This window comes from Aquarana catesbeiana, linkage group LG02 (assembly GCF_042186555.1).
Source record: "Aquarana catesbeiana isolate 2022-GZ linkage group LG02, ASM4218655v1, whole genome shotgun sequence".
Classification (NCBI taxonomy): domain Eukaryota; kingdom Metazoa; phylum Chordata; class Amphibia; order Anura; family Ranidae; genus Aquarana; species Aquarana catesbeiana.
In genome coordinates this window covers 188,941,742-188,969,598 of record NC_133325.1, presented here as the reverse complement: position 1 = coordinate 188,969,598, position 27,857 = coordinate 188,941,742, and the positions used below count along the sequence as shown (strand labels likewise).

The 27,857-nt window shown below is 41.3% G+C and overlaps 1 protein-coding gene and 1 non-coding gene across 11 annotated transcripts in view; one reads left to right on the top strand and one right to left on the bottom strand.

Annotated features, from left to right (window-relative positions):
* The window catches only part of DRC2 (dynein regulatory complex subunit 2), a 224,561-nt gene that overhangs the window by 151,984 nt on the left and 44,720 nt on the right, over positions 1-27,857 (top strand). For all 10 annotated transcript variants that reach the window (XM_073614065.1, XM_073614064.1, XM_073614066.1 and 7 more), the window contains one exon: positions 11,152-11,321. In XM_073614065.1, coding sequence (XP_073470166.1) covers positions 11,152-11,321 — 170 coding nt within the window. The remainder of the gene's footprint in view (positions 1-11,151; positions 11,322-27,857) is intronic.
* On the bottom strand, positions 11,473-11,654 carry LOC141130834 (U2 spliceosomal RNA). The gene has a single exon (XR_012242532.1). It is a non-coding gene; the product is annotated as a U2 spliceosomal RNA (small nuclear RNA).

The following is a 27,857-nucleotide window of genomic DNA, read 5'->3' as shown; positions in this document are numbered from 1 at the left end:
CGCCGCGCCGGAGTATGTACAAATGCGGGGAATGGATCCTCCGTTCCCCGTCATTTGCTGTCGGCTACTGAATGAGCTAGATGGGAGGTATACCTCCCTCCCCCGTCAACTTTTCACATTGCTCCTTATCCACTATCAGGTACGTTCCTTTCTGTGCCTTGGCATATAGTGCCTCCCTTTGGATTTTTTATCTTTAGGCTATCTGCTGTCTTTGAAAAATGTTTAAGCCAGCAGACACTTTATTTATATTATTCTTTGTTGCAGGTTTTTTACCTGATATATACCCTAGGACCTGGCTCGTTTTGGATGCAAGCCCTATACGCACCAAGCACTTTTGAAATTTTTCTATTTTGTTCATCCCGCCATTGAGTGAATTTTTCCAGCTTCACGGCGGATGTTATTCATGGACAATATTGATTCTATAAACCAACACTTTTAGGTAAAGTTGCTGTTCCTAGTGATCAGGAACAGGGATCTCTGTGTTGTCTCAGTGAGCCCAGCCCCCACACAGTTAGAACACACCCAGGGAACATAGTTAACCCATTGATCGCCCCCTAGTGTTAACCCCTTCCCTGCCAGTGTCATTTATACATTAATCAGTGTATTTTTATTAGCACTGATCACTGTAATAATGTCACTGGTCCCCAAAAAGTGTCACTTGGGGTCAGATTTGTCCGCCGCAATGTCGCAGTCCCGCTAAAAATCACAGATCACTGCCATTACCAGTAAAAACATTAAAAAAAAGTCCAGAAATCTATCACCTATGTTGTAGACGCTATAACTTTTGCGCAAACCAATCAATATACGCTTATTGTGATTTTTTTTTTTTTGTACCAAAAATATGTAGCAGAATACATATTGGCCTAAACTGATGAATAAATTTGTTTTTTTCTTATATATTTTTTGGATATGTTTTATAGCAGAAACTAAAAAATATTGTTTTTTTTTTCAAAATTGTCGGTCTTTTTTTGTTTGTAGCGCAAAAAATAAAAACTGCAGTGGTGATCAAATTCTACAAAAAGAAAGCTCTATTAGTGGGAAAAAAAAGGACCTAAGCTTTGTTTGGGTACAACATCGCACGACTGCGCAATTGTCAGTTAAAGCGACGTAGTGCCATATTGCAAAAAATGGCCTGGTCATTAATCCTTCCGGGGCTGAAGTGGTTAAAGCAACCCTGTCAAATAAAAATTATTGCTTTTTTTTTTTTTATTAAATTGTTCCTCTGTTTAACCCCTTATTATCCCTTAATTTATTCTAATCAGCCTTATTAACGCCTTATTCTCCTTCTCCTTTTAATTATTATTTTCCTGCTGATTTCTTTTATTTACTTCTATTTTATAAACTATTAATAATTAAAACTTTTCTTTTGTTTGCTTTGTTCATTAATATTTTTACACCTGTAGCCTCCCTGGCGGTATTCCCGAGTGTGGCTCGGGGTTAAAATTCAGTACCATTAGCGGTAACCCCGAGCCACACTCGGGATCGCATTGCAGGATCCTGGGGCGGCGTTACTTACCTTGTCCCCGGGATCCTGCGATGTCCCCCGCAGTGTCCGAGGGCTCCGTCCTCCTCCGAAGCCTCTCCGTGCCAGGCTCCGTTCCCTGCGAGCGGCGCGACGCACGGGGGCGGAGCCTGGCAGCAAATTCAAAAAACTGTCAAAATCATAACACATACAGTACTGTAATCTTACAGATTACAGTACTGTATGAAATGATTTCACATCCCTTTTGTCCCCAGTGCTCTGGCCCATGCCCTGCATGCAGTTTTATGTGATATACACTGTTCTTTCTGCCTGGAAACTGGAGATTGTCCATAGCAACCAAAAAGTGTCCCTTTACGTCAAAAGTGGCTTTAGACCAGCTAGAAAACAGCGATAGTAAATTAGAACACTTGCAGAATTGAGCGATAGTGAATTGTGGGGAAATTTATTTTATTACTATTTTTTAAAAAATTTTTTAATTATTTATTTTTATTTATTATATTATAATTTATGTTTTTGTGTTTCAAACTTTATCATACCCGGGATATCTACTAGACTCTGGTTTGGACAGATTTAAGTGTGTTATTGTTAAGATTTACAGACCTACAATATAAAACGCCAAATTTCCATGCAAAATAATGGTACCGCTTTCAGCACCTAAAATCCGAAATAATCATACCGCCAGGGAGGTTAATATATATTTACACGTTTCACATTGAAAAAGTGCAAAATTAAAAAAAATACTTTTATTTCATTTGTAAAAAAAAATTGCAATGCTTTGTACCATTGCTGACAGCTGAAGTATAAACAAAAAAGTTGCGGTAGGTATTGGTAAGGCTTCATGTACACTGCTACTGGTAAACAGATGTTTAGGAGCAGTTGGGCGTTTTTTTCAGCTGCCCCTGATCTCTCCTCTATGTTATTAGTACATACACACAGGGTCGTTTATAGTCGTTCCTAGGCAGTTGAGTTTAGAAGCATTTTTTGGAAAGCAAAAAAATTTGTTCAGGATGGATGTTCAGAGGCATTTGAAACGCCAAATGCCTGTAACGGCTTGTAAACGCGGTAACTTGCATTTAGCCGCGTTTCATTTACAGGCATTTTTAATGGAGATACATTTTTGACTATGTGAAAAAAAAAAAAACACCTCTAAACGTAAACGCTGCTAAACGTGGCATGTAAACGTGGCATGTAAACGTGGCAAAACAGATGTTTTTAAACACTTAAAGGGCAAAAAAAACGCGCTAATGTAACAATGAATTAAAAATCAAGTGAGCAGCAGCAAATTGTGAGATACACACAAATAAAACATAGAAAGCAGAAGCTGCGCTACTAAAGTCCAATATAAAAGTATTTGATTGTAGAAAAGATCATCATCTCTCTATAGGCAAAAATTTGTGGAATAATGGACCAAATTCTTTTAATATTACCACCACAGTGAGTTCATACAACAAAGTTTGCCACCACCTTTAGAAAAACTCGCTTACCAGATGGCAAGCAAAACCAGGCATGTGGCTATAGCCCAGCCAAGGCCTTTGCTTGCACAGAAGATCGTGGAATGAACTTTGGATGGCTGCATGGATATCTCAAACCGATGACACCACTCAACCAAGACCTTTAGATCACTAACCCACTCAGGAGTAAACCCAAAAAAGAGAGAACCACTATAGTGTAATATTGCCTAACTAAGTATTTATTTAGGTAAAAAACAGTATTGCTCTTACATTGTACATCATTTAAAATACATCATTTAAAATGAGCACATAAAAAAGAAACCGGCCGGCTACAAACAATCTCCCGTCCTGCTAACGAGACAATGTGGTAACGTCACCACATATCCTCCTCCAGACGCATTTCGTCATATGTGACGTTGTTTTTGGGAACGGGTAGCGTGCTGATCCACCACCTAATTATACAAAACCACACCTAGTTCTGAGTGCTGTGTGCGGATAAAGAATTAGATGTTTTTGGGGGGCAGGAGGCGGAGCCTAGCGGAGCAGACATGCATTGTTAGAGCTCCACACCGCTGAGGAGAGAAGAGAAGGACAAAGCAGAGCCTGCAGGCTCAAAAGGTATCCATTTGAACCTTTTTGCCCCTGGGAACAAACTGTGAAAGTTTGGGCAGGAAATATGGTACTGGGAGGAAACCATGGCAGAAATAAAAATCACCTCACAAAGAGCTCACAGGCACTCACTGCAGCTGAAGCAGCTCCAGTCACCTCACAAGATACAACATCAGGGCGCTCTCACAGACAGAAAATGTCACAGCAAGACTCTCCATTTGAGTCAGATACAGAACAAATCCTCTCACAAACTTCTCCACAAGCCTCCTCAGCATCCCCAGTAATATTATTACAATTTGAAAAGATGCTTCATAAGGCTTTAAAACAAACCTCAGACCAAATAACAAAAAGCCTAACCAAAGAAATAAGAGAGCTGGGAAACCGCACCGCAGCCTTAGAAATAAAAATGGATGAAATTGAAATTACAACCCAAGAAAATATAACAGAATTGGAACAATTAAAAAAAGAGAATTTAATACTTCAAACTAAGCTCGAAGATTACGAAAATAGAGCCAGACGTTCAAACTTGCGCATAAGGGGAATACCTAAAACTGTGACAGACCTGCAATCTACTATTACTGCTCTATTACAAGAACTAAAGCCAGATATCCCTATTGAACGTTTAGAACTGGACAGAGTACACAGAGCCCTCACAGCCAAAAAGAAAGATGGACCCCCACGTGATATAATCACAAAATTTCATTATTACAGAACGAAAGAACAAATACTAATTGCTGCAAGAGAAAAAAAGGAACTTAATTTTCAAGGACACAATTATCAAATTTTTGCTGACCTATCCCAACTTACTATTACTAAAAGACGATCCATGAAACCCCAACTAATGGAACTGCAACGCCACAACATTATGTATCAATGGGGCTTCCCCTTTTCAGTCAGATTTAACTACCAAGGTACAATTTACAGAAGCAGATCAGCAGATGAACTACAACAAACCCTTTTAAAATTAAATCTGACAGAACCCACAAGCAGCAACACTCCCACACGCAGAAGAATGGCATCATCTTCACCTTCAGGCAGCACCCAGAAAATTTCAGAACAAAATGGGAATCATCATTCTCACAAAAGAGGCCGTTATGCCACATCATCCATGGACCAAGAAGATTCAATGGACTGACATCCTAATTCCTGACATCTCTTCATTTATTATACTAAGAGATGGTTCTCTATAAAAAACCTATATTTATAACTGAATGTAACTGCATTCTGATAGTCACACACTGTGTGGGATCATGTTACATTCCAGTTATATTTCTTATTACTTCTGATTCATATAACCTTAGAATATATAAGTGAAATAAGGAAATTCTTGTTCAGTTATATATTATCAGGTAATAACAATAGATTTATTACTTTTTAGGACAAATATGTTCAATAATCCAGAAGTAATGGAAGCTTTTTCTTTCTTTTCTTAAAACAAATATATTATTACCTAACTAGTTCCTAGAATTATGTTTTTGTTTATTCTAATCTGAAGCAATACAACCTCAATTTTATGAGTTAACATATCTAAACAGTTACATATGAATAAAATATGTAATTGTTTACTCTAAAAGGGTTAAAATCCCAAAATAATTCAAACTATCTTCATCAATACCAAAGTTATTAACAGTACCTTTCTAACTGAATTATTTAGCCTAGGGCAAGACTAACCATATACAACCACCCTGGAATAAATAATTTCAACAAAAACTATATTCTGCACTCCAATTAATGAAACATCATTTTGATGTCTTTTGACATAGCACTTCTCTCCTGTAAGCGGAAGATCCGTGTACCCCCATTAGCCCTCCTCATTCTCCTAACCATATTATGTGGGAGTGTGACGAAGGCACTTATTCTCCTGAGAGAGATATTTATTCTCTTTCACGGGTAAATTGTGATTACTTGCAAAAAATAATTTATACAATGTATCATCTAATCTCATATGTTTTTTGTTTACTCTTTACTCCAGAATTCACTGGTTTCTTTTCTATCTATTCATCTCTTCAGTCCACACAGGTTGATCTGCGCAGTCAGCTCTGCATAACAAAAAGTAAGTCAAAACTATTTGATCTATTGCCATGGCACCACTGAATATACTTTCCCTGAATGTTCAGGGAATAAATGTCCCTCAAAAAAGGACCAAAGCCTTCCGTACTTTCCATAACAAGAAGGCTCACATAGTATGCCTCCAAGAAACACACTTCACCAAAGATTCTACTCCAAAATATATTTCTCCTTTTTATCAACAAATTTACACGGCTTCTGCCTGTACCAAGCAAAGGGGAACTCTAATTGCATTTCACCGATCCACACCATTCACCGTATCATCAGAAATTAAAGACCCAGAAGGTAGATACCTGATACTCATGGGTTATATAATGGATACAGCAATCACGGTGATTTCCTACTATGCTCCTAACAAACAACCTACACCATTCCTCTCACATATATTACAAGTGATTAATACATACAAAATAGGAACAGTGATAATGTGCGGGGATTCGAACCAGGTCCTCCTCCCATTTCTAGATAAATCACCTTTTACACCATCCAAAATAACCTCTAGATTACCTTTTTCTCAACTTCTTTCCAAATACAATCTGGTAGATTCATGGAGAGAAAGTAACCCAATGAAAAAGAAATTCACTTATTTCTCGCACCCTCATCAAACCTTCACCAGAATAGATCATATTTTTCTAACAATAGGAATGATACCAGAAATTATTGCATCAGATATAATTCCGATTCCGTGGTCTGACCATAATGCAGTATACACTACTATAGCCTCAGCCATACCAAAAGCACATGACCCAACGTGGTACTTACCGGACATAATGCTCAAACACCCACTACATCAGATGGCCATTGAACAAGCTTTAAAGGAATACATATCAATTAATAATACAACAGACATCTCCCCAATAACACTGTGGGAAGCTCATAAGCCTGTCTTGCGTGGTACAATACAAAGACAAATGGCACTATTTAAACGGGAACGCAAAAATCTAGCAAAAAAACTAGAACTCAATTTTAATGCAGCCTACATATCATTTCAAGATAATCCATCTCAGAGTACAAAATCTCATCTGGAAAAATCTAGACTGGAATACGATCTATTTCTCACTGAGTCAGTTGATAAATCCCTCAAACGCTCCAAACACAATTTCTACATGAATACAAACAAACCAGGTACATATTTGGCTCGGGCATTAAATTCAACTAACAAATCTTTTAAACCAATACGTTTGAAATTATCAAAAAATGTTTACACTTGTAATCCAGTTAAAATAGTCCATAAATTTCACTCACATCTCGCAACTTTATACAAGACAAACAATGAATTTAATCCTACAGAGGCTGAATCCTTCCTCTCAAAAATAACCTTACCTGAGTTATCTCAGAATCAAAAAAGCAGTTTGGATGAGCCTATAACTATAGATGAAGTTGCTAACGCCATAAAAGACCTAAAACTTAACAAAAGACCGGGCCCAGACGGCTACTCGGCTTTATACTATAAAACATTCTCAGAAATACTCTCTCCCATTCTCACTGAAACTTTTAACAAACTTCTAGATGGACATTCTTTTCGGCAAGAAACACTAATGGCAATTGTTTGTATGATCCCAAAACCCTTTTCTGATGATACTTCCTGTGTGAATTATCGGCCTATCTCTCTGTTAAACCTCGATATTAAATTATTAGCAAAAATAATAGCAAAACGCCTCAATAGCATTATAGGAAAATTAATACATAGAGATCAAGTAGGCTTCATGCCAAATAGACAGGGAGGCGATAATATACGCAGGGCAGTGTTATTGGCACATATTGCTAAAAAACGGAAAATCCCTTTATGTTTTCTATCTCTCGATATTAAGAGGGCATTTGACAGTATCCTGGCAATATATGCAATATTCATTACAAAAATGGGGTTTTGGACCCCACTTTTTAACATGGATCAAAGCATTATATAATAAACCCAAAGCCTATATAAAATATGCTGGATACAAATCTGAAGCCTTTAATATCGAAAGAGGTACCCGACAGGGTTGCCCATTATCTCCCTTATTATTTGCCCTTATACTCGAACCCATGGCCCAATACATCAGAAAAAACCAAACTATAACTGGCATTGAAGTAGGAGGTATTACACACAAATTATGTATATTTGCAGACGATATATTACTTTTTCTATCATCACCACAGATCTCTGGTCCTAACTTAATACCAGCTCTTGATGGATTTGCAGCCCTATCCGGCCTTATGATTAATCCTAAGAAATGCCTAGTGCTTAATATTTCACTCACAAACATGGAATTGATCCTGGCTAGGGCTGCACTCCCATTCACATGGGCAGAAAAATCAATCCCATATCTTTGAATTCATTTAACAGCATCTCATTCTGACTTATTCTCAAACAATTATCCTCCTGTATTAAGACAGATCACAAATCTAATAAAACAATGGTCGCAACTTCCTTTATGCTGGATAGGGAAGATTAATGCAATCAAAATGACTATTCTACCCAAATTGCTTTATCTATTCAGAGTCCTCCCTATTCCAATTCCTTCCTATTTTTTGAGAATAGTACAAAAAAGAGCAACTTCGTTTATATGGGGCTCTTCTAAACCACGTATACCTATACACACACTACATCTTCCCAAAAATAAAGGAGGCCTGGGATACCCTAATTTTACTAACTACTACAGAGCAGCACATTTGGCCAGTCTGTCCAAATACCATGCAAAACAGGAAATCCCATTATGGGTATTTATAGAGGCTTCAGAAAATGACCCTCTATTAATATCAAATTTATTATGGCTTGATCCTAAAGACCGCTTTAAAATTCATAATCCCATAACTAAACACTTCCTATCTCTCTGGGATAAACTAAAAACCAAATATCAGTTACAATCTCCACACAATCCTCTCCTTTCTTTTATCAGAAATCCGGCCTTTTATCCGGCATGGATCTACCCAAATTCTTTTAAAGCTTGGACAACATCAGGCATTCAGACACTAAATGACTTCATAGCATCTAAATCATTCCTTTCATTCCCATCGCTTAGAGAAAAATATGATCTACCAAACTCTGAGATATTTAGATATCTCCAAATCAAAAATTTCTATACACCATTCCTAAAGGGGGATACACCATTATCCCAATTATCCATTTTTGAATCAATCTGTACAAAAGATCCATTTGCTAAAGGTACAATTTCATCACTTTATAATCAATTATATGGAGTAGCAAATCTTAATAGACCCTCTTACGTTCAGCGGTGGGAGGAGGACCTCGGACGAACTTTAGAAGACACGGACTGGTCTAACATATGGCTCACATCTAAGTCATCTTCACCCAACATCTTAGCACTGGAGACAAATTATAAAGTCCTAACTCGCTGGTACCTTGTACCCGCTAGAGTGGCAAAATATTCACCTAATACCTCAGCTCTTTGTTTTCGAGGATGCCCAGAAATAGGCACATATTTACACATATGGTGGACGTGCCCAGTAATCCAAACCTTCTGGAAGGAAGTCTTCGTGATTGCATCTAAAATATTAAAAAAAATAATACAACCAGATCCATATTTAACTTTACTTAATCTAAAACCAGAATGGTTAACACTCTCTCAATTCAAACTTATGATCCAACTAATAATGGCTGCAAAACAAACAGTGGCCAAGGCATGGAAATCTCCTACATTGGTACTAGCAGAAACAATTCACAGAATGAATAATACAATGTCCCATGCTAAGATGGTAGCCATCGATCAAAATCAAATTCCAAAATTTGAAAAACTTTGGCATCCTTGGATAAAACAACAGTTCCTGTCAAACTTCAATGACTCTGTCCTGTTGCCATGGTAACAGATTAAATGACTTACAGAGACACCCATTCTAAGGCTTCAAAGAGAACTAAAAAGAATAATAAACTGACGAGCGGGACAACCTTGTGGACCATACCTCTACCTTTCAACCCTTTTTCTTCTTTCTCTTTCCTTTCCTCCACCTTACGATTAAAGCTCATTATCAGAATTTATTTGACCTATATACACTCTACTTGTAAACAATATGTATAGTAGGTATAAACCATTTAAATACCTACAAAAGTAACTAAGGAAATGATATATATCTTTAATTTAGGTTTACGTGAACCCAATGTTTAATATTTGAAATTTCATGATATTTACCTATATAAACCCTACTGTAAAACAATGAGCTTACTTTATAGATCCTTGTAAACTTACTTTATGTATCTTTATAACATTGTATACTCAATAAACTTCTTTTGACAAGGAAAAAAAAAAAAAAAAAAAAAGAATTAGATGTTTTTAAACGTTGGTTACTATTTGTCAAGTTAAAACGTTCAGGAGAGATTTTAAAACGTCCCGTGTACATTAAGCCTAATTGATATTAGGGATGCACGATACCATTTTTTTTACAATGAGTACGAGTACTGATACTTTTTTTTTTTAGTACTCGCTGATACCAATTACCGATACCTACCGCAACAGTTTTGTTTACAGCTGTCAGCAATGGTACAAACCATTGAAAAGTCATTTACAAATGAAATAAATTGATTTGTTTTTTAATGTGAAATGAAATATATGTTAATATATATATGTGAAAATATTCACTAACAAAGCAAACAAAAAAAAGTTTTACGTGTTAAGGCTCGGTTTCCACTATTGCAACCCCAAAGTTGCGCGATTTTGCTGCGATTTTACCGTGATTTTTTGCCGCGGCATTGTAGCAATGCCTGTGTATTCTTGAGGTCTATGGACTTCAAGTCCCATCAAAGTGGGACCAAAGTAGTGCAGGGATTACTATGAAGTCGCTGCGACTTGAAGTTGTACAGATACGAACGATACTCATTGGAAATCATGGGGTACGACTTGTCATGCGACTTTTCAGTCCCAAATCACATGAAAAGTCGCACTAGTGGAAACCGAGCCTTATCGTTTAAAAAATAGACCTGAGCAAAAAAAAAAAAAAAAAAAAAAAAACAGGAAAATAATAATAAAATGGTGGAGAATAGGGAGTTAATTAAGGCTGATTAGAGTAAATTAAGGGCTAATAAGGGTTTAAACAGAGGAACATTTGTTCATCGGTGCATTTGCAAATACTCGGTATCGGCACCAATACCGATAATAGTATCGGTGCAACCCTAATTGGTATCAGTGGGGTTATTTTGTTTGGGAGCCTCGTCGCACGACCGCGCAATTGTCAGTTAAAGCGATGCAGTGCCGAATCGCAAAAAACGCACAGGTCAGAAAGGGGGTAAATTCTTCAGAGGCTGAAGTGGTTAATGAGGAGGCGCAGATGAACAGCACAACCTCCCCTCCTCCAATCACAGGATGCAAGACATTTTCTCAAGGAATGAGTTGTCAGGCAAGGTACCTTTTATGATCAGTGTACTTCAAATGTGAGTCTCAGGGCTGGACATTCAGCGTTTACTATACTGTACAGGGTGAATGAAAGTAAAAGCTTTACAAAATGATGCAGCCTACACACATGGCACGCATTTTATTAGTGCTAATTGTCAAATTGTATAAAATGTATACAGTATGTTATGTAAAAATAAATCTGATCCTTTGTTTGTAGTCTCTAATAAAGGATGTAGAGGAGGCAGATGAGCAATACACACATGCCTTGCGTAGTCACCTCCAGCACATCGACCAGCTATTGGAGCTTCAGAGGGAACGTCTTGATCTGCTACAGCAAGAATATCAGCAAGAACTGGATACTGTTATGCAGGAATTTGATACAGAAAGGTTTGTGGATTGCCAGGGAATGGGTGGTATTATATTTCTTAGTTACCAGATAAGCAGCCAAAGCTAGTATAATTGTGCTTTAGCCATATAATGCAAGTGATTCTAATGCCAGACCTGGCCTTGGATCAGCTGGCACCCTTTTTTTGTTATCGAGTGGTGCACTGGTCCTGGAGGTATTGCCAAGCCAGGTCGATGAGTGAAGTGGACAGAGCTCTTCTAACATCTCTCTGTTCTAAAAATCCATTTAATATATGACCCCCGGATAGGAGATGTAGCAGATATTTAACTGATAAGAAAAGTTTTGTTTTGTTGAAAAAAATACTTTTTCCATATAAAATACAATGAAAAAGAAATACTTTGGGGGTACAATCAACTGTCTAATGCAAAACAGGGCATAAATACCCTGCAAAACAATAAGGGCTCGTTCACACCATGCATGCATGAAAACTGATGGAAACTGATGGAAAAACTGACATCTGTTTTCATGCGTGTCAGGTATTTGCCCTATTCACACCAATGTTGATGTCATGTCTTTTTTTTTCCAGTGCAGAAAAAATCTGCATGTGATGTGTTGTGGTGTGAACATGGCATATAGAAAATGTTCTTTTTCTTTGCCTTTTGCAGAACATGTGCAGAAAAACTGACATCTCTGCACCATGGTGTGAATGAGGCCTAACGCATATACACAAAATAAATTACATTTACATAGAGACATGACGCAAGACATGTTACCTGAGACAAAAAGGTCCAGAGCCTCATGTCCTGCATGACAATGACCCTTTTACAACATTGTGGCCTCTGAGATCCCACTGCAATGTCTAGCAACACTATGGGGTTGATTTACTAAAGGAAAATAAACTGTGCACTTTGCAAGTGCAGTTGCTCCAGAGTTTAGTAAATGAGGGGAAGTTCCTCCATCATCAAATCACGAGCAAGTAAAAATGTTTTTTTTACTTTCCTTGATTCCGTGATTGGGTATTCTTTGTAAAGTGAAGCTTCACCTCATTTCATTCACAAAGCTTTGGAGCAACTGCACTTCAAAAGTACACAGTCTATTTGCCCTTAGTAAATCAACCCAAATGTTGAACTTGATAAATCCTGTTCTGCATGCTCTACATAGTACTGCTTAAAAAAACGGGTACTTTATATCAGCCTTTTTCAAGGGGTGCCTAAAAATTGCTCCAAATTACCCAAAAATTGTGTACAAGCCAGCGAGTGAATAAAGCTTGCCATTTTGTTACTGAAAGCCATAGGTTTTAATTTTGCAGCATTACAGCCTTCGGGCACCGTGCTGGCATCCTAACAACCAATGATGTCATTGGTTGATAAGGAAAACATCAGATGCCTGCACAGCATCCTCGCTTGCCCCTCCCCTGAGTCACGGAGAGAAACACTGGAATACTAGTCAGTACCAGTGTGCAAAAGGCTGTGTAAGAATAAATCACCTGTAATTTTTGGTGTAGTATGTGTGTGGATGCTGCTGCATTAGGTAAAACGATTGGTTTAGTTTGTTACATTTTAGAATGGGGTGCCTCAAGATGCAGAATATTAAAGGGTGCCTTGACTGAGAAGAAAGGTTGAAAAACACTGCTTTATATAGTACATCAGCTTGAAAAAGCATCAAAAGTGACAGGGACAGGAAAAGATGGATAAGAGAAAAGAGTCTGAACATTTACAACAACACAATAAGGAGAGTGAGAAAAGGGGGTATGTTCTCAGACATCCTCTTCTCCATAAAGGACTCTATCATGAAAGATTAAAGTGATTGTAAACTTCATTCATGAAATATGAACAAAGCATATCCTTCTATAGTGTGTACTTGTCTCAATTAAGAGCACTAAGCCCCTGTTCACACGGGTGTGATTTGTCATGCGATTTGACAGTTCAAAATTGCATGACAAGTTGCACTCCATTGCCGGTAATGGAATTGTTTGTCGCAGCGATTCTGAAAAAGGTTCCTGCACTACTTTTTTCTTTTTTATTATGTGTGTCCTTTTTATTATATATTTTTTTTATACAGCCATATCAACAGCCCTCCCCCCATTTCCCTTTCCTACGACACACTCTGGGGTATCAAATGCTTTATCCTCCCCTTTAACTTCCCATGAGTGACTTCCCCTCCTCTGAATATATAAATCTTGCCCAACGTGACCATGTATTCCTATATTTTTCTCTTTTCTCCTGAGCCACGAGCACTAGGTCTTCCATTGCTTCGATGTTCCTCACCTTGTTAAGCCACATTGCAATTGTGGGAGGGTTAGGGTTTTTCCAACATAGGCTAACACATGCTTTAGCAGCATTAACCAAGTGACACAAAACTGATTCCCTATATTCCTGATTTGGCAGTTGTGAGCAGTGTAATAAAAAAAATGTGGGGTATTTTCGTATTGGGCAGTCCGTAAATTTTTGTGCTATCCTCTGTACCTCCGACCAATATTTTTCAATCTTAGGACATGACCAAAAGATGTGGAATAAAGTACCTCGTTCTTCCTGGCATCTCCAACAACTGTCTGCTTCCTCTGGGAAGATCTTATTTAGAACCGACGGTGTACGATACCACCGCATCAGTAGTTTATAATTCATCTCTTGGATACGTGTGCAAATTGATGTATTTAATGAGAGATAAATGATGTTATGATACTGATCAGGGGTAAATGTCCTGTTTAAGTCTTTTTCCCATCTACTGAGACTCGGTACCCGGAAGTCTTCTGTAGGGGCTACCAGTGGGGAATATATCTTGGAAAGAGAATTTCCCAGCGGTTCTCCTTTCGCACAGTATGTTTCATATTGTGTTTGCTGTCGTCTATAGTTTCCCGGCGGTCTTAATGTCCTAAAAAAGTGGTCCAACTGCAAAGCTTGCCATATTCTTAACCTATATCGACCCTCCGGGTGCGTCAGCGTGGCGATCGTCGGCCAACTTTCTGAAAAGTGGGAGGCTTGCGAGAGTCCTTTCACCAGAATACTACCAAATGATCCCGTCTCCACTCCTGGTGTTTCTTAAGAGAAGTTGGTAATCCTACATAACACCACATTGCCCTCGATAGGGGGATTGGATTAAACTGTTGCTCCATGACTGTCCATAATTTAAAATCTCTATGTCTGCACCAGTCCACTATTCTACTAAGGTGTGTCGCACGGTAATATTTAAGAGCATCCGGTACCGCTATCCCGCCTGAGTTTTTGGGCATTTTCAAAAGGCATCTACAAAGCCTCGATTGTTTCTTAGTCCATATAAATTTAGTGAAAAGCGTATTGATTTGCCGGAAGAAGGTTTGTGGGATTGCTATAGAAAGTGTCTGAAACAAATATACAAATTTCGGTAATATGCTCATCTTTATGATATTACAACGGCCAAACCATGAATGAAGTTCCCTGTGCCAATTATCTAACAGAACCCTAATCGAACTTAACAAGGGTACAAAATTCAACATAAAGATATTAGTCAGATATGGTGGGATGTTTGTGCCAAGATATTTCAATGCAGATGATGTCCATTTAAATTTAAAATTAGTTTGTAAAGTGTGGCGCAAGGGTGGGGGTAAAGCAATCCCCATACCCTCTGACTTAACCTAATTTATCTTGAAATTTGATAAACTCCCATATTTCTCTATTTCCTTCATGAGGTTAGGTAAGGAGACCTGTGGCTTATGCCGCGTACACACGGTCGGACTTTACGGCGGACTTTGCCCGGCGGATTTTTCGACGTACTTTCCGACGGACTTTGTGAATGAACGGACTTGCCTACACACAATCCACCAAAGTCCGTCGAATTCGTACGTGATGACGTACGACCGGACTAAAACAAGGAAGTTCATAGCCAGTAGCCAATAGCTGCCCTAGCGTGCCTTTTTGTCCGTCGAACTAGCATACAGACGAGCGGACTTTTCGACCGGACTCGATTTCAACGGATAAATTTTAAACAAGTTTAAAATCTAAGTCCGTCCAACTTTTGAGAAAACAAAGTCCGCTGGAGCCCACACACATCGAATTGTCCGACGAAATCCAGTCCGCCGGGCAAAGTCCGCCGTAAAGTCCGCTCGTGTGTACGCGGCATAAGTCAGTGAAAAAAGTAGATCGTCTGCATATGCAGAAATTTTATATTCTGAATCTCCTATTTGTAACCCTGTGATATCCGGGTTTAACCAGATTTTATTTAGAACAGGCTCTAGCGAAAGAGCAAATAATAGGGGTGATAAAGGGCACGGGTACCATTAGAAATAGGAAAAGTATCTGAGAACACTCGGTTAACCTTTACCATTGCTTGTGGGGCTAAGTATACACTAGTGATCCATCGAAGCATCTGATCCCCAATACCCATATGCTTCAATACCCCAAACATAAATTCCCAGTTCACCCAGTCAAATGCTTTTTCAGCATCAATGTTTAGAAATATACAGGGTATACCTGAACGGTTGGCATGGTGTATCAAATTAAGCGCTTTTATGGTATTGTCTCTTCCTTCTCGGGAGGGAATAAACCCCACCTGGTCCAAATGTACCAGCTGGGGGAGCAGTGATTGTAGATGGGAGGCCAGTAGTTTAGTCAAAATTTTCAGGTCTACATTTAGTAGAGAAATTGGCCGATAACTGCCACATTCGGTTGGATCCTTTCCTTCTTTTGGAATGACAGATATGTGTGCCATTAATGTAGCTGGCGGGAATCTAGCAGATTGTCCTAGCTCATTAAATACTTTAATCATTTGTGGTCCTAATAATGGTAAGAAAGTCTTATAGTATTGAATGCTAAATCCATCCGGTCCCGGTGCTTTCCCCAATTTAACGCTGTTTACTATTTTTTGTAATTCTTCAATTGATATTGGTACTTCCAGCTCCTCCCTAGTCCGAGCTGGGAGACGTGGCAGCTGTGCTGAAATACGGTACTCCTCTAAAGGGGGGGAGTTAAATCGGATATTGATAAATTATATAAGGAGGTATAAAAGTCCCCAAATACCTGTGCAATATCCTTTGGCATCGTTATCAACTGTCCCTTATTCCCTTTTATTTGAGGTATATATGCTACTGTGTGTTGTTCCTTTAGGCCCCTTTCACACTGGGGCGGTGGGGGCGTCGGCGGTACAACAGCGCTATTTTTAGCGCTGCTGTACCGTCGTTCTTGCAGCGGTATTCGGCCGCTAGCGGTTCGGTTTTAACCCCGCTGGCGGCCGAAAAAGGGTTAAATCCGCTCGTACAGTGCGGCTATAGCCGCGGTATTACCGCGGTATAGCCGCGCTGTCCCATTGATTTCAATGGGCAGGAGCAGTTTAGGAGCGGTGAATACACCGCTCCTTCCCCGCTCCAAAGAAGCGGCTTGCAGGACTTTTTTTACCGTCCTGCGAGCGCACCGCTTCAGTGTGAAAGCCCTCGGGCTTTCACACTGAACAAACAGCGGAGGCTGTTTAGGGGCGGTTTTCAGGCGGTATTTTTAGCGCAATACCGCCTGAAAACCGCTCCAGTGTGAAAGGGGCCTAAGGGATTTAGCCAGTAATTTACTGCATTTCTCTCCCAATTCATATGAGATTTTCCTCCCAGTTTGTATTGATGCCTTAGCTTTAAAATGGAGGAGGTCTGATACCTGTCTCCGAAAAGATGATAGGTCCTTCCCCGTTTGTGTGTCCAGTGTTCCTTTGTGTTGTGATTCTAAGGCCCGGATGTCGGCAAGGAGTTTTGTTAATTGCGCCTCCCATGCTTTCTTAATACGAGATCCATGTTTGATTAAGACTCCTCTTATGACTGCTTTATGTGCCTCCCACACTATACCTGGATCCATTCCTGGTATATCATTTGTCTCAAAATAGGCCCTAAGTTCCTCTGATACATCAGCTAATACTTCGGGAGTTTGTAACAAGCTCTCGTTCAGGTGCCATCGCCGTTCCAAAACATAGGGCGAGTTAGATAACGAGAATCTCATCCTGACCGGAGCATGGTCAGACCATGTTATGTTCCCTATGGAGATGTCCAAAACCAAGGTTAACAGGTAATGAGGTACAAAAAAAAAAATCGATACGCGAATATGACTGATGTGGGTTAGAGAAAAAAGTATAATCTCTTTCTCTCGCATGCATCATACGCCACGCGTCCATCAGCTGCCGTTCATGGAATATTTGTACCACCCGTTTCCTTACTCCCGGTGGTACTGCCAATGGGCCCAATGAGGTATCTATTTTGGCCTCTAGGGGAAGATTGAAATCCCCCCCAAAGATCAATTTCCCTTCCATAAAATCTGTCAGCTTCCGAAAAACTTTAGTCAAAAAAGAGTCTTGGTGAGTATTGGGTGAGTAAATATTGGCTAGTGTCACTTTGCCCCCCCCCCAATATAGCCCTTAATAAAGAGGTACCGGCCTTTTGTATCAGAATGGCTATCAGTGAGGGACCAAGGCACTCGCCCAGAGATCAAAATCGAAACCGTTTTCGACTTTGCTTCTTGATTAGAACAGTGGTAAACCCACAGGAAAAAAATATTTTGGAGAAAGTGAGGTCCCCCCTTCCTGAAATGGGTCTCTTGTACAAATGCTATCTCTGTCTGAGTTTGTTTCAGGTCATTTAGGAGCATCTTGCGTTTCTCAGGGGCGTTAAGTCCCTTAACATTTAAAGAAGTTACGTGTATCGCGTCCATCCTCACTATGGGGGGGGGGGTTTGCAGGCAAGACCCACCCTAAGCCCAATGGAAACCCACGTAAAAAAAAACCTAAAACCTAAAAAAACATAAAAAAACAAAAATGGGGGTGTGGGAGAATTCCCCTCTCCTCAGCTAATTACCCCAAAGGGAAAGCGCTTACTACTGGACCTTCCGGTCCACGTGAGCGCAGGCCTACATGGGGGGGGGTGGTCAGAGGTAGCCGGGTAGTGGGGCCCCCCACATTTGCCCTCCAGCAAGAAAAAATAAAAACAGAATTAAAAAAAAAAAAAAAGGTATTTTATGCCTATATAATGCAGCCATTAGTAACGTTATCATCCTTATGTCATCTTTATATACAGAGAAGTGGAAGAAAAATGGAAGAAAAGGTTAGGACGGGGTGGGGAAAAAGAAAATAGAAAAAAAAAAAAAAATGTAATACACTTCAGTACATAAAAATAAAATTAAGGTGGGGAGGTGGAGGTACCACACCTAGTACAAGGACTCCAGGCTTCCCACTTCACATTCCATAATACATTCCATAGTACATTCCATAGTACCCTATAACCGGGAGGCTTCCCGTTTATCCCCACTTCTGCTTACCATCCGTCTAATCCTGTTCGTAAATATCTTCCTTTACATATGTGCAACAGTCTAGAGGGAAAAAAAATAAAAAAACTAAGCCTCCTATTGTTAACCCCTTAACCCAGGTGCCATGTATATGTGACAGTAATTGCGCTCTCTCTCATCCCTCTCCCACCTTATTTCTAGTGTTATATAGTATATGTTACTTACAGTACTTGGTTTGCCTAACGTGTCAAGTAGAAAAAAAAAAAAAAAAAAAAAAAGAACCCCCACGAAAAACCACAGAAAACCACACACAACCAGTAAAAAGAAAAATAAGAATTAACCCATTCAGCCAACCTAATTTGAGTTATAACAGTGTTCTATATCCATACGTCTTATGGTATTCGCCTGCTGTGTTTATTTCTATCTTTATTATTATTATTATTATTATTATACAGGATTTATATAGCGCCGACAGTTTACGCAGCGCTTTACATTTAACATTAGGGTCTGACAGTACAAGTACAATACAATTCAATACAGGAGGAATCAGAGGGCCCTGCTCATTAGAGCTTACAATCTTTAGTGTTTGAGTGAGTAAGTGATCATAAAGCATATGTGAGCCCCCAATAATTCCCATTATATCCAAGTTAAAAAAGAGAGAAAAAAAAAAAAGGGGGGGGGGGCAAAGAATTTTACAAAGCCCCTCCCTCCCTCCATCCCAAACTCTACCCCCTCCCCTCTTCCTACTACACACTACCCACGTATTTATTTTGGAGTGTTTAAAAAAAAAAAAAAAAAACTTATAGGGGATTTTGGGCCCTCTTCCTAAAAAAAAAAAAGGAAAAGAAAAAAGGCTATTATGCACTACAGAACCGCTCTCCAGAAGTGGAAACCGCTCTATCAATATACATATAAGGTATATACTTAGACATACTCTGAGGTACCCCCCCAAATTAAAAAAAAAACACTCAGCGAGAGGCATCACACAGGGAGAGAGGGAAAAGAAAAAAGGAAAAGAAACGAGAAGGGGGTCAGAAAGATAACTCCGTCCTCCCCTCCCCCCCCCTCCTTCCATGAAAATCCTCTGCATCATGCCCTCCCTTTCTCTATGAATAGTATTGGTAAGTATCAGTAAGTCCTATTCCCCAACTCCCTCCATAGTCTTTCCATATTCTTCTCGGCTTTAACATTCTAAAGATAGCTTCAAGGCCCTTCTTGCTCCTTGCTCCTTAGCACCTTGAGGAGGAAGTCCTTTCTTTCCTGGTTCAGTGGGCCTCCGCCGTCCCGGTATTGGTTTTAACCAATTGGAGATTGGTATTGCTTCCGTCTCCAGGAAAGCAAACAGCCCAGGTAAGTCTGCAGGGCTAGACAAAAAGTAGGATGAAGGGCCTTTCCTCACGGTTAGCGAGATAGGGAACCCCCACTGGTATGTGCCCCCTAGTTGCCTAATTTTATCCAATAACGGGCAGATAATATCTCTAGGTCTCTTTGAGTCTATTGGGCGAGGACCCAGTGCTCTATGAACCCTCTCAAACTCGAGAACCCGGGGGGCCACCGGTGGAGCCACTTGCTGACAGATTTTCAGAGCAATAGATTGTAATATCTCCTCACCTGTAACTTCAGGGACCCCCCTTAGCTGAAGGTTATTGCGGCGACTCTGATCCTCGAGCTGTTCAACGTGGAGCTGTAATGATGAGGCCTGTACCGCTTGTGAATCTTGCGTCTGCTCCAGCTGAGCCACTCTTTTCTCCAGAGAGGTTTTTGAAACTTCACCTGTAGAGATCCTGTCCGTGAGTGACTGCACCTCTCCTCGGATGATCTGAAGGTCTCTGCGATGCGCCTTCTCCATACGAGAGATCAGCGTCTCCATGTCGGCTTGGGTAGGTAATGCCTGGAGGAGAGCTCTGATGTCCCCTTCCTCCAGCCCAGATTGTGCATTCTGCTCTACGCTCTGCTGTGAAGGGGAAACACAGGGGGACACACAGGGCAATTCCAATCCCGAGAAGGGAGCTTAGGGTAGTGAGGTTGTCATTGCGGGTTCGAGGTGGGAGATGCTCCGTGTCTCTATTATACAGTTCCGTAACATGACAGACCGTGTGCCCGGAAAGTAGCGCTGAATCTCTGGTTGAAATGCCGCTACTGTATGCTTCTTCTTTCCTTTCTCTTTCCCCGTTCTTGTGGTAGTCATACCGGGAAAACTACTCCTACGATGCCAGCCACTGCGTACTGCACTACAGGCATTACAGGCAGATATGCTGGAGGGTGTCGGGAGCTCCGATATTGTGCGTCCTCACTCCACCGCCATCTCACCCTGCACTACTTTTTACCGATTTCATTGCGACTTGCATAAACTTCTGTTAAATGAAGTTACAAGCCGCAAGGAAATTGGCGGTGGCTTTTAAAACCGCATCAGTGATAAACGTATCTTTTTTCCATTTAAGAGGCGCAAACAATACAGGGGCTGGCTGTACAGTGACTGATCACTGTGATTAACTGGCAATCAGAGGCTATTACAGCAATCAGTTGATTGTGAACTGGGCTTCCTGGTTCCCGATTGTTAGTACGAGACCTGGAGCTCTCAGTGAGGGCTCAGTCTTTGAGCTGAGAGTATGCTCTTGGCACAAATACAGTATTTCATATATGCAGCCCCACAGATAAAGACCAACTTCTTTGAAGCCATATATATGCCTATGCTTGTCATGTTCATGTACCAGGTCCCCAAATAGCGTCTGGGCGGGGCACTGCCAGAAGAGATGGAAAGCTTTCCAGTGACATACTATGGACAATGTTTATATCTATACAGGTTTCTGGCATGCATAAAATTTCATAGTGGGAACCCCTTTTGGATAGCAATTGATATTACATTTCTATGCCTGTTGGTAAAGCCAGCCATGCATGGATTAAAATTTGTCCGGTTCAGCAGGGACTGGCCACATTTCAAACGATGTATGGCAGGGGTCTGCAAACTTACTAACAAAGGGCCAATTTACTGTCCTTCCAACTTTAGGGGGCCGGACTGTGGCCGGTGGGAGCAATTAATGCTCCATCATTGGTATTAGGGGGAGTAATAGTACTCCATTGTTGGTATCAATAGGAGGAATAGTGCCCCATCATTGATGTCAGTGGGAGGAATAGTGTCCCATCATTGGTGGCAGTGGAAGGAATAGTGCCCCATCATTGGTATCAGTGGAAGGAATAGTGCCCCATCGTTGGTGTCAGTGGGAGGAAGAGTGTCCCATTGTCAGTGACAGGAATTATGGTCTAATGTTGCTGCCAGTGTGAGGAATAATGTTCCAAGGGCCGGATAAAAGCAAACAAGCCATAGTTTGGAGACCACTGTAGCTGACAACACTGACCATTGTGTTCTGATGGCAGGGAAGCTGTCAGAATATAAAAGCACAGAGGGAGTAATTCATCCATCCACCTCAAATTTTGTGGATGGGGGGGGGGGGGATCAGCACATTTTTTTGCTTTCAACCCACATTTCCCAGACAGCAGGCACCCATAGATTACTAGAACTTCACTTAGAATCCCATCATGAAAACACATCATCAGAGCCAATGCGGCTGCAGAATTAGCACTGCAGACTGTCATGATTGTGTATATTGTGTAGATCCAAGTCATTGCTGGAGGGCTGTGCAGTTTCATGTAAACTTGTCACAAACTTGAGTGATTGTAAGAGAGCATTTAATGGAAAAGGCATAAGTAGAGCTTATTGCTTGTGACAATTGCATTTTACAATGATCAGTAAAGCAATAGATATGGGCAGCTGGGCTGTAAACATAAAGCTGTGAAGATGATACGGTGTTCAGTGGTTACATAGTACTGCCTTCCTCTGCAAGCCCACTGCAGCCTCTTCTACACGATATGGAGCACGAGAGGAAAAGTTTACATTATTAAATCATGTTAGAAGAGACTATAGTCCCACATGGACAAGTGTGCTTGATATGGCTGTAAAAATTGCAGTACTTGGGTAAATAGATTGGATTTTCTGAATTTCGCGCAGTTGCTGAGCTCCCTGTATAGCACTGAATGAGTTTTCTTGTTCCTGGGAGCTGCTGGATAGCTGCATTATATCAATATTATTTTCAGAGCAAAGCATTATAGATCTTCTGCATTGCAATAAAGGTAAATTGAGTTGTTATTGATGGCTTACTTTGTGGTCTTAACATGTTAATGTTTCCTTAAAACATTTTATGGTTATGACAGATTGATTTTTTCCATGTAAAAGTTATAGGCTGAGAAATGTGGTTCTGTGGTCAGGATGTAAGCACAGGGATGCAAGATATGATCTAGTGTTGACACCTACTGGAAAGAAATATGAACTGCACATGTCTAGATTTTAACTACTTGCTTACTGGGCACTTAAACCCCCTTCCTGCCCAGACCAATTTTCAGCTTTCAGCACTGTCACTCTTTGAATGACAATTGCGCGGTCAAGCCACAGTTTACCCAAATGAAATTTTTATAATTTTTTTTCACACAGATAGAGCTTTCTTTTGGTGGTATTTAATTGCTGCTGGGTTTTTTATTTTTTCCTAAAAAAAAAAACAAAAATGGACCGAAATTGTGTCATAGTTTGTTATAAAATTTTGAAAACAAGTAATTTTTCTCCTTCACTGATGTGTGCTGATGAGGCTGCACTGATGGGCACTGATAGGCTGCGTTGATGGGCACCGATAGGCGGCACTGATAGATGGCACTGATAGATGGCACTGATGGGTGGCACTGATGAGTGGCACTGATGGGCACTGGTAGGTAACACTGATAGGCAGCACTGATCTGTGGCACTGATTATTAGACAATGATGGGCATTGATGGGTGGCACTGTGGGCACTGGCAGGTGGTACTGGTAGGTGGCACAGTAGGCACTGGCAGGTGACACTGGTGGGTACAGCCACGGCTTTCTGAGTGAGGGACCGATGTCCCTCTGACAGAAGCCGGTGATCAGCTTTTTTTCCCCCCTCACACTGACAGCGTGAGGAAAAAAAATACTGATTACCGAGCTTCTGTTTACATCACGTGATCAGCCGTCATTGGCTGACAGCTGATCATGTGGTAAGGGGCCGGGATCGACCCTTTACTAGGATCTGTGATCAGCTGAGTCTCATAGACTCGGTGATCACAGAGCGCGCCGAGCGCAACCCACAGGGTATAGCGTGGGCGCCAAGTAGTTAAAAGCAGAAGTCAAGGCACATGCATAGATCCCTAGATAACGGAAGATTTCCAATCAAATACTTACTGTAATTTCCTACCTTTCCTGATGAACTCCATGGCAGCAAATGTTCAAGTAGCTCTGCCTTCGCTTCTAACACATAAGACCCCACTCCCAGTGCTGGATTTATAAGGGGACAAAAGGGGGGATTTCTCTGGGCCCCCCTGCTAGAGGGGTCCCCAGGCTTCCTCTATAAACAAAATGAAACTTATTTTCCTTCTACATTTTAGTAGTGTGTCTGTTGAGAAAATTGTCCAGTTTGCAGCCTTTGCCCATCTCTGGTAATGTCTTACTCTATCTCAGCTGGCAGTTTTATTGCATGATGAAGGGCTTGATGATACCTTTCCAGGTGTTGCTGTAGTTCTTAGAATATATGGGAGCATGATGGTCACTAGTTGTTTGGGAGAAAGGTTGTTAAGGAAATTGTCACTGATATAGAACTGTCTGAGAACCACGATGACCCATGAAAGACTGATGTCTATGTTGTCGGGCCCCAAAATTTGAAGTGCCCCGGACCACCCCCCCAAGGTTGAAATCCAGCAATGCCCACTCCCATAAGTTTTCTGAGCCAAAGACCGTGTTCTGTAACTAGCCTACTCATGACGTTGGGAGGGTACCCATACTGCCATGGAAAGGAAAGAAAAACGGTAAGTATTTGATAGGTAAGTATTTGATAGGACTCCTCGTCCCTTCCTGAACTTCAGAAGAAACTTAAGACCTTCACTGATGTTTGCCGCAGACAACGCGATCACAACATTAAATATGAAATGCTCTATCCTAGTCTCCTGTGAGTTCAGCATGACGGCGCTATAATATTTTTCGATACAACAGCTGAGGTGGAGGCATGACTCACTCTGCTGCGTTAAGGTAAAGATGTGCTACTCTACCACATGAGTCTTGAGGACCACTCCGTGGCTTGTTGTTTCTCCTGAACTATGGAGGTATGGCTATTTTCTATACAGTTATATTTTGCCTGGGTTCTGTGCTCCTTTATCCCTCATCATCTTCCTCTGTGGGGCCTGCAACTGTGGCCCTGGTCTTTGGACAGGCCGGACAATGGCTCACTCCCCAGTAGACATGCCAATAAAATATGTGGGGGAATCATGATTTTTTTGTCTGCCTGGGACTTTGTCTCTGAAAGGATTTCCATGCTACTCCCCTCCCAAGTGTTGAGCGTCCATACTTTCATGTCTAGGAGATCCTATGTTCAGAGAGCTGTTCACACGAGACTCTACAAGATAAGTTCGCTGCCCTCTCCCACTGGCTTTTCATGGTAGTAACTGAAGTTTGTGCCTGGGATATAACTCTTCATCCCCACTGGAATACACCGTTGAAGCAATTGGAACTGTTTGGGATATTAAACTGACCTATTTGTTAGTACAGTATATGGTTAGTAGGGAGTTCATAGGTTCTTAAAGTAAAATCAACTAAAGACTGTTCTGGGATTGAAACTGACCTGTTTATTTGTTGAGGGCTCATGGTCAATACGGAGTTTACAGGTTTTTTTTGTTCCACTAACCATGCTCCAGATTTGTTTTGGTTCAGATCACCACTCTATGCATCATTACAGCACCTTTTTTTTCATGTTTCTTCAGGAAGTCAACTCTCTCTACCTCCTGCTATATGTACTTTATGTATTCTGGTTTCTCCTGCTCAGGTTATGGAGTTGAAATTGTTATTGTGGAATGTTAGGGGCAGTGCCGGGACAAAGTCATTTGGTGCCCAGGGCGAAGATGGGAAACTGCCACACACACACACACACAATATTTTCGGGCCAGCAGCACAGCATTTAAGCTCATTGTGGCAGTCAATAATTGCTTAACCTGCTATCCTCTAGCCTGCAGAGGCAGTATTAGGGCTAGAGGATAGCAGGTTAGGCAGTTCCTAATGGCTCAGTCCCTAGGATCAGTAAAGGATAATGGCCTACAGGCCCTCTTACCAGAGCCAGCGAAACTGCCGCAGTGATCCCTCCAGCTAGATGTTTGCTCACTCTGTGTTGCCCGGGGCAACTCTGGTCGGTAGTGTAGCACATCTGTACCCTGGTAGTGGCTCAGCGTGGCTCTCTTTGGTGGCTCTGGTTAGCAGCATGGCTCTCTCTGGTGGTTCTGGTTAGCAGCGTGGCTCTCTGGTGGCTCTGGTTAGCAGCATGGCTTTCTCTGGTGGTGTTGGTTAGAAGTGTGGCTCTCTCTGGGGACAAGAATGGGAAGATGCTGGCTAATCTGGTGGCGGAGAATAGGTTCCAAACGGTAGTCTCAAACATACGTTGGGCAGATGATACTGTAACATCTGACCCCGCTATCATCCTACGCAAATTCATTAATTATTTTGGCCAGTTATATTCGGCAGTCCTGGGTCCATCTGTAGCCACCACACGAGAGTTACTCAGTACCCTAGACCTCCTCACTCTTTCACCAGACGAAGTAAAGCTTCTTGACAAACCCATTACAGTAGATGAAATTGAAGCAGCTATTCACTCCTTCCCCGAGAAAAAAAACAGGTCCAGATGGCATCCCAGGGAAATGGTACAGGATTTATGCCTCTACTCTAGCACCCAAACTGCACAGTTTGTATTCTGAATCTTTGGAAAAGATGACGCTATCCCCCTCTATGTCTCAGGCCCATATTGTCTTGATTCCCAAACCAGGAAAGGATCACTCCAAATGTGCCTCCTACAGGCCCTTTTTTTTTTTGTTAAACTATGATCTTAAGATTTTTTCTAAGATTTTGGCCACTAGATTGATGAAAACTATTCCTGACCTACTCAGAATAGACCAAACAGGTTTTATACCTGGGAAGTCCACGGATATCAATATCCGTTGGGTTTTCACTCATTTACAGCTACCCCTGACTGCATCCACTTCTAGAATCTTGGCGGCGCTTGACATTGAGAAGGCCTTTGATTCTGTGGCCTGGCCTTATATGCTTTCAGTGCTCGAGACTATGGGGTTTGGGCCGGAATTTGAGAAATTGGTGCAGTTGCTTTACTCCTGCCCATCAGCCCAGGTCAAGCTAGGGGGCAAACTCTCAGAATCCTTTCTACTCCGGAGGGGTACAAGACAAGGTTGCCCGTTGTCTCCGGCACTGTTCGCTATTGTGATGGAGCCGGTGGCAATGGCCATAAAGAAGGCCTCTACTGTGGTTGCTATCCGTGATGGAAAAGATAGCCATGTATGCAGATGACCTCATACTGTTTCTGAATGATCCAGGGCCTTCCCTTAACCACTTCAATACCAGGCACTTGCGCACCTTCCTGCCCAAGCCAATTTTCAGCTTTCAGCGCTGTCGCAATTTGAATGACAATTGCGCGGTCATGCTGAACTGTACCCAAAACACATTTTTTATCATTTTGTTCCCACAAATAGAGCTTTCTTTTAGTGGTATTTGATCACCTCTGTGATTTTTTTACTTTTTGCGCAACAAATAAAAAAAGACCGAAAATTTAGAAAAAAATAAAGTTTTTCTTTGTTTCTGTTAAATTTTTTTGTAAATAAGTAAATTTTCTTCTTCAATGACGGGCACTGATATGGCTGCACTGATGGGCACTGATAAGGCGGCACCAATGAGGTGGCACTGATGAGCACTGATGATGGGCACTGATAGGCGGCACTGATATGCGGCACTGATGGGCACTTATAGGTGGCACTGATGGGTACTTATGGGTGGCACTGTTGGGTGGCACTGATAGGTGGCACAGATGGGCACTGGTTACTGATAGGTGGGCACTGATGGGCATGGACAGGCACTGAGAGGTGGCACTGATGGACACTGATGGGTGGCACTGATGACACTGATGGGTGGCATTGCTGGGCATCACTTGTTTTATCTGGACCATAATGTTGCCAGTCAGTGCCCATTTGTGGGCACTGATTGGCATCTATTGTGCATATTTTTTCATATGTGGATGGCCATGGGGTACATACCTGGCCATCCACATGTTGCCCCCTTCCCCGGTGGTCCTGGGCGGCATGATGGTGGTCCTGGGTGGGCATCCGAGGGGGGGCTGCGCTGATAAACAATCAGCGCAGACCCCCCTGTCAGGAGAGCCGATCGGCTCTCCTCTACTCGCGTCTATCCTCTACTCGCGTCTATCAGAAAAAGCTGTTCACCAACTCGTCCTGTTTACACTGTGATCAGCCGTG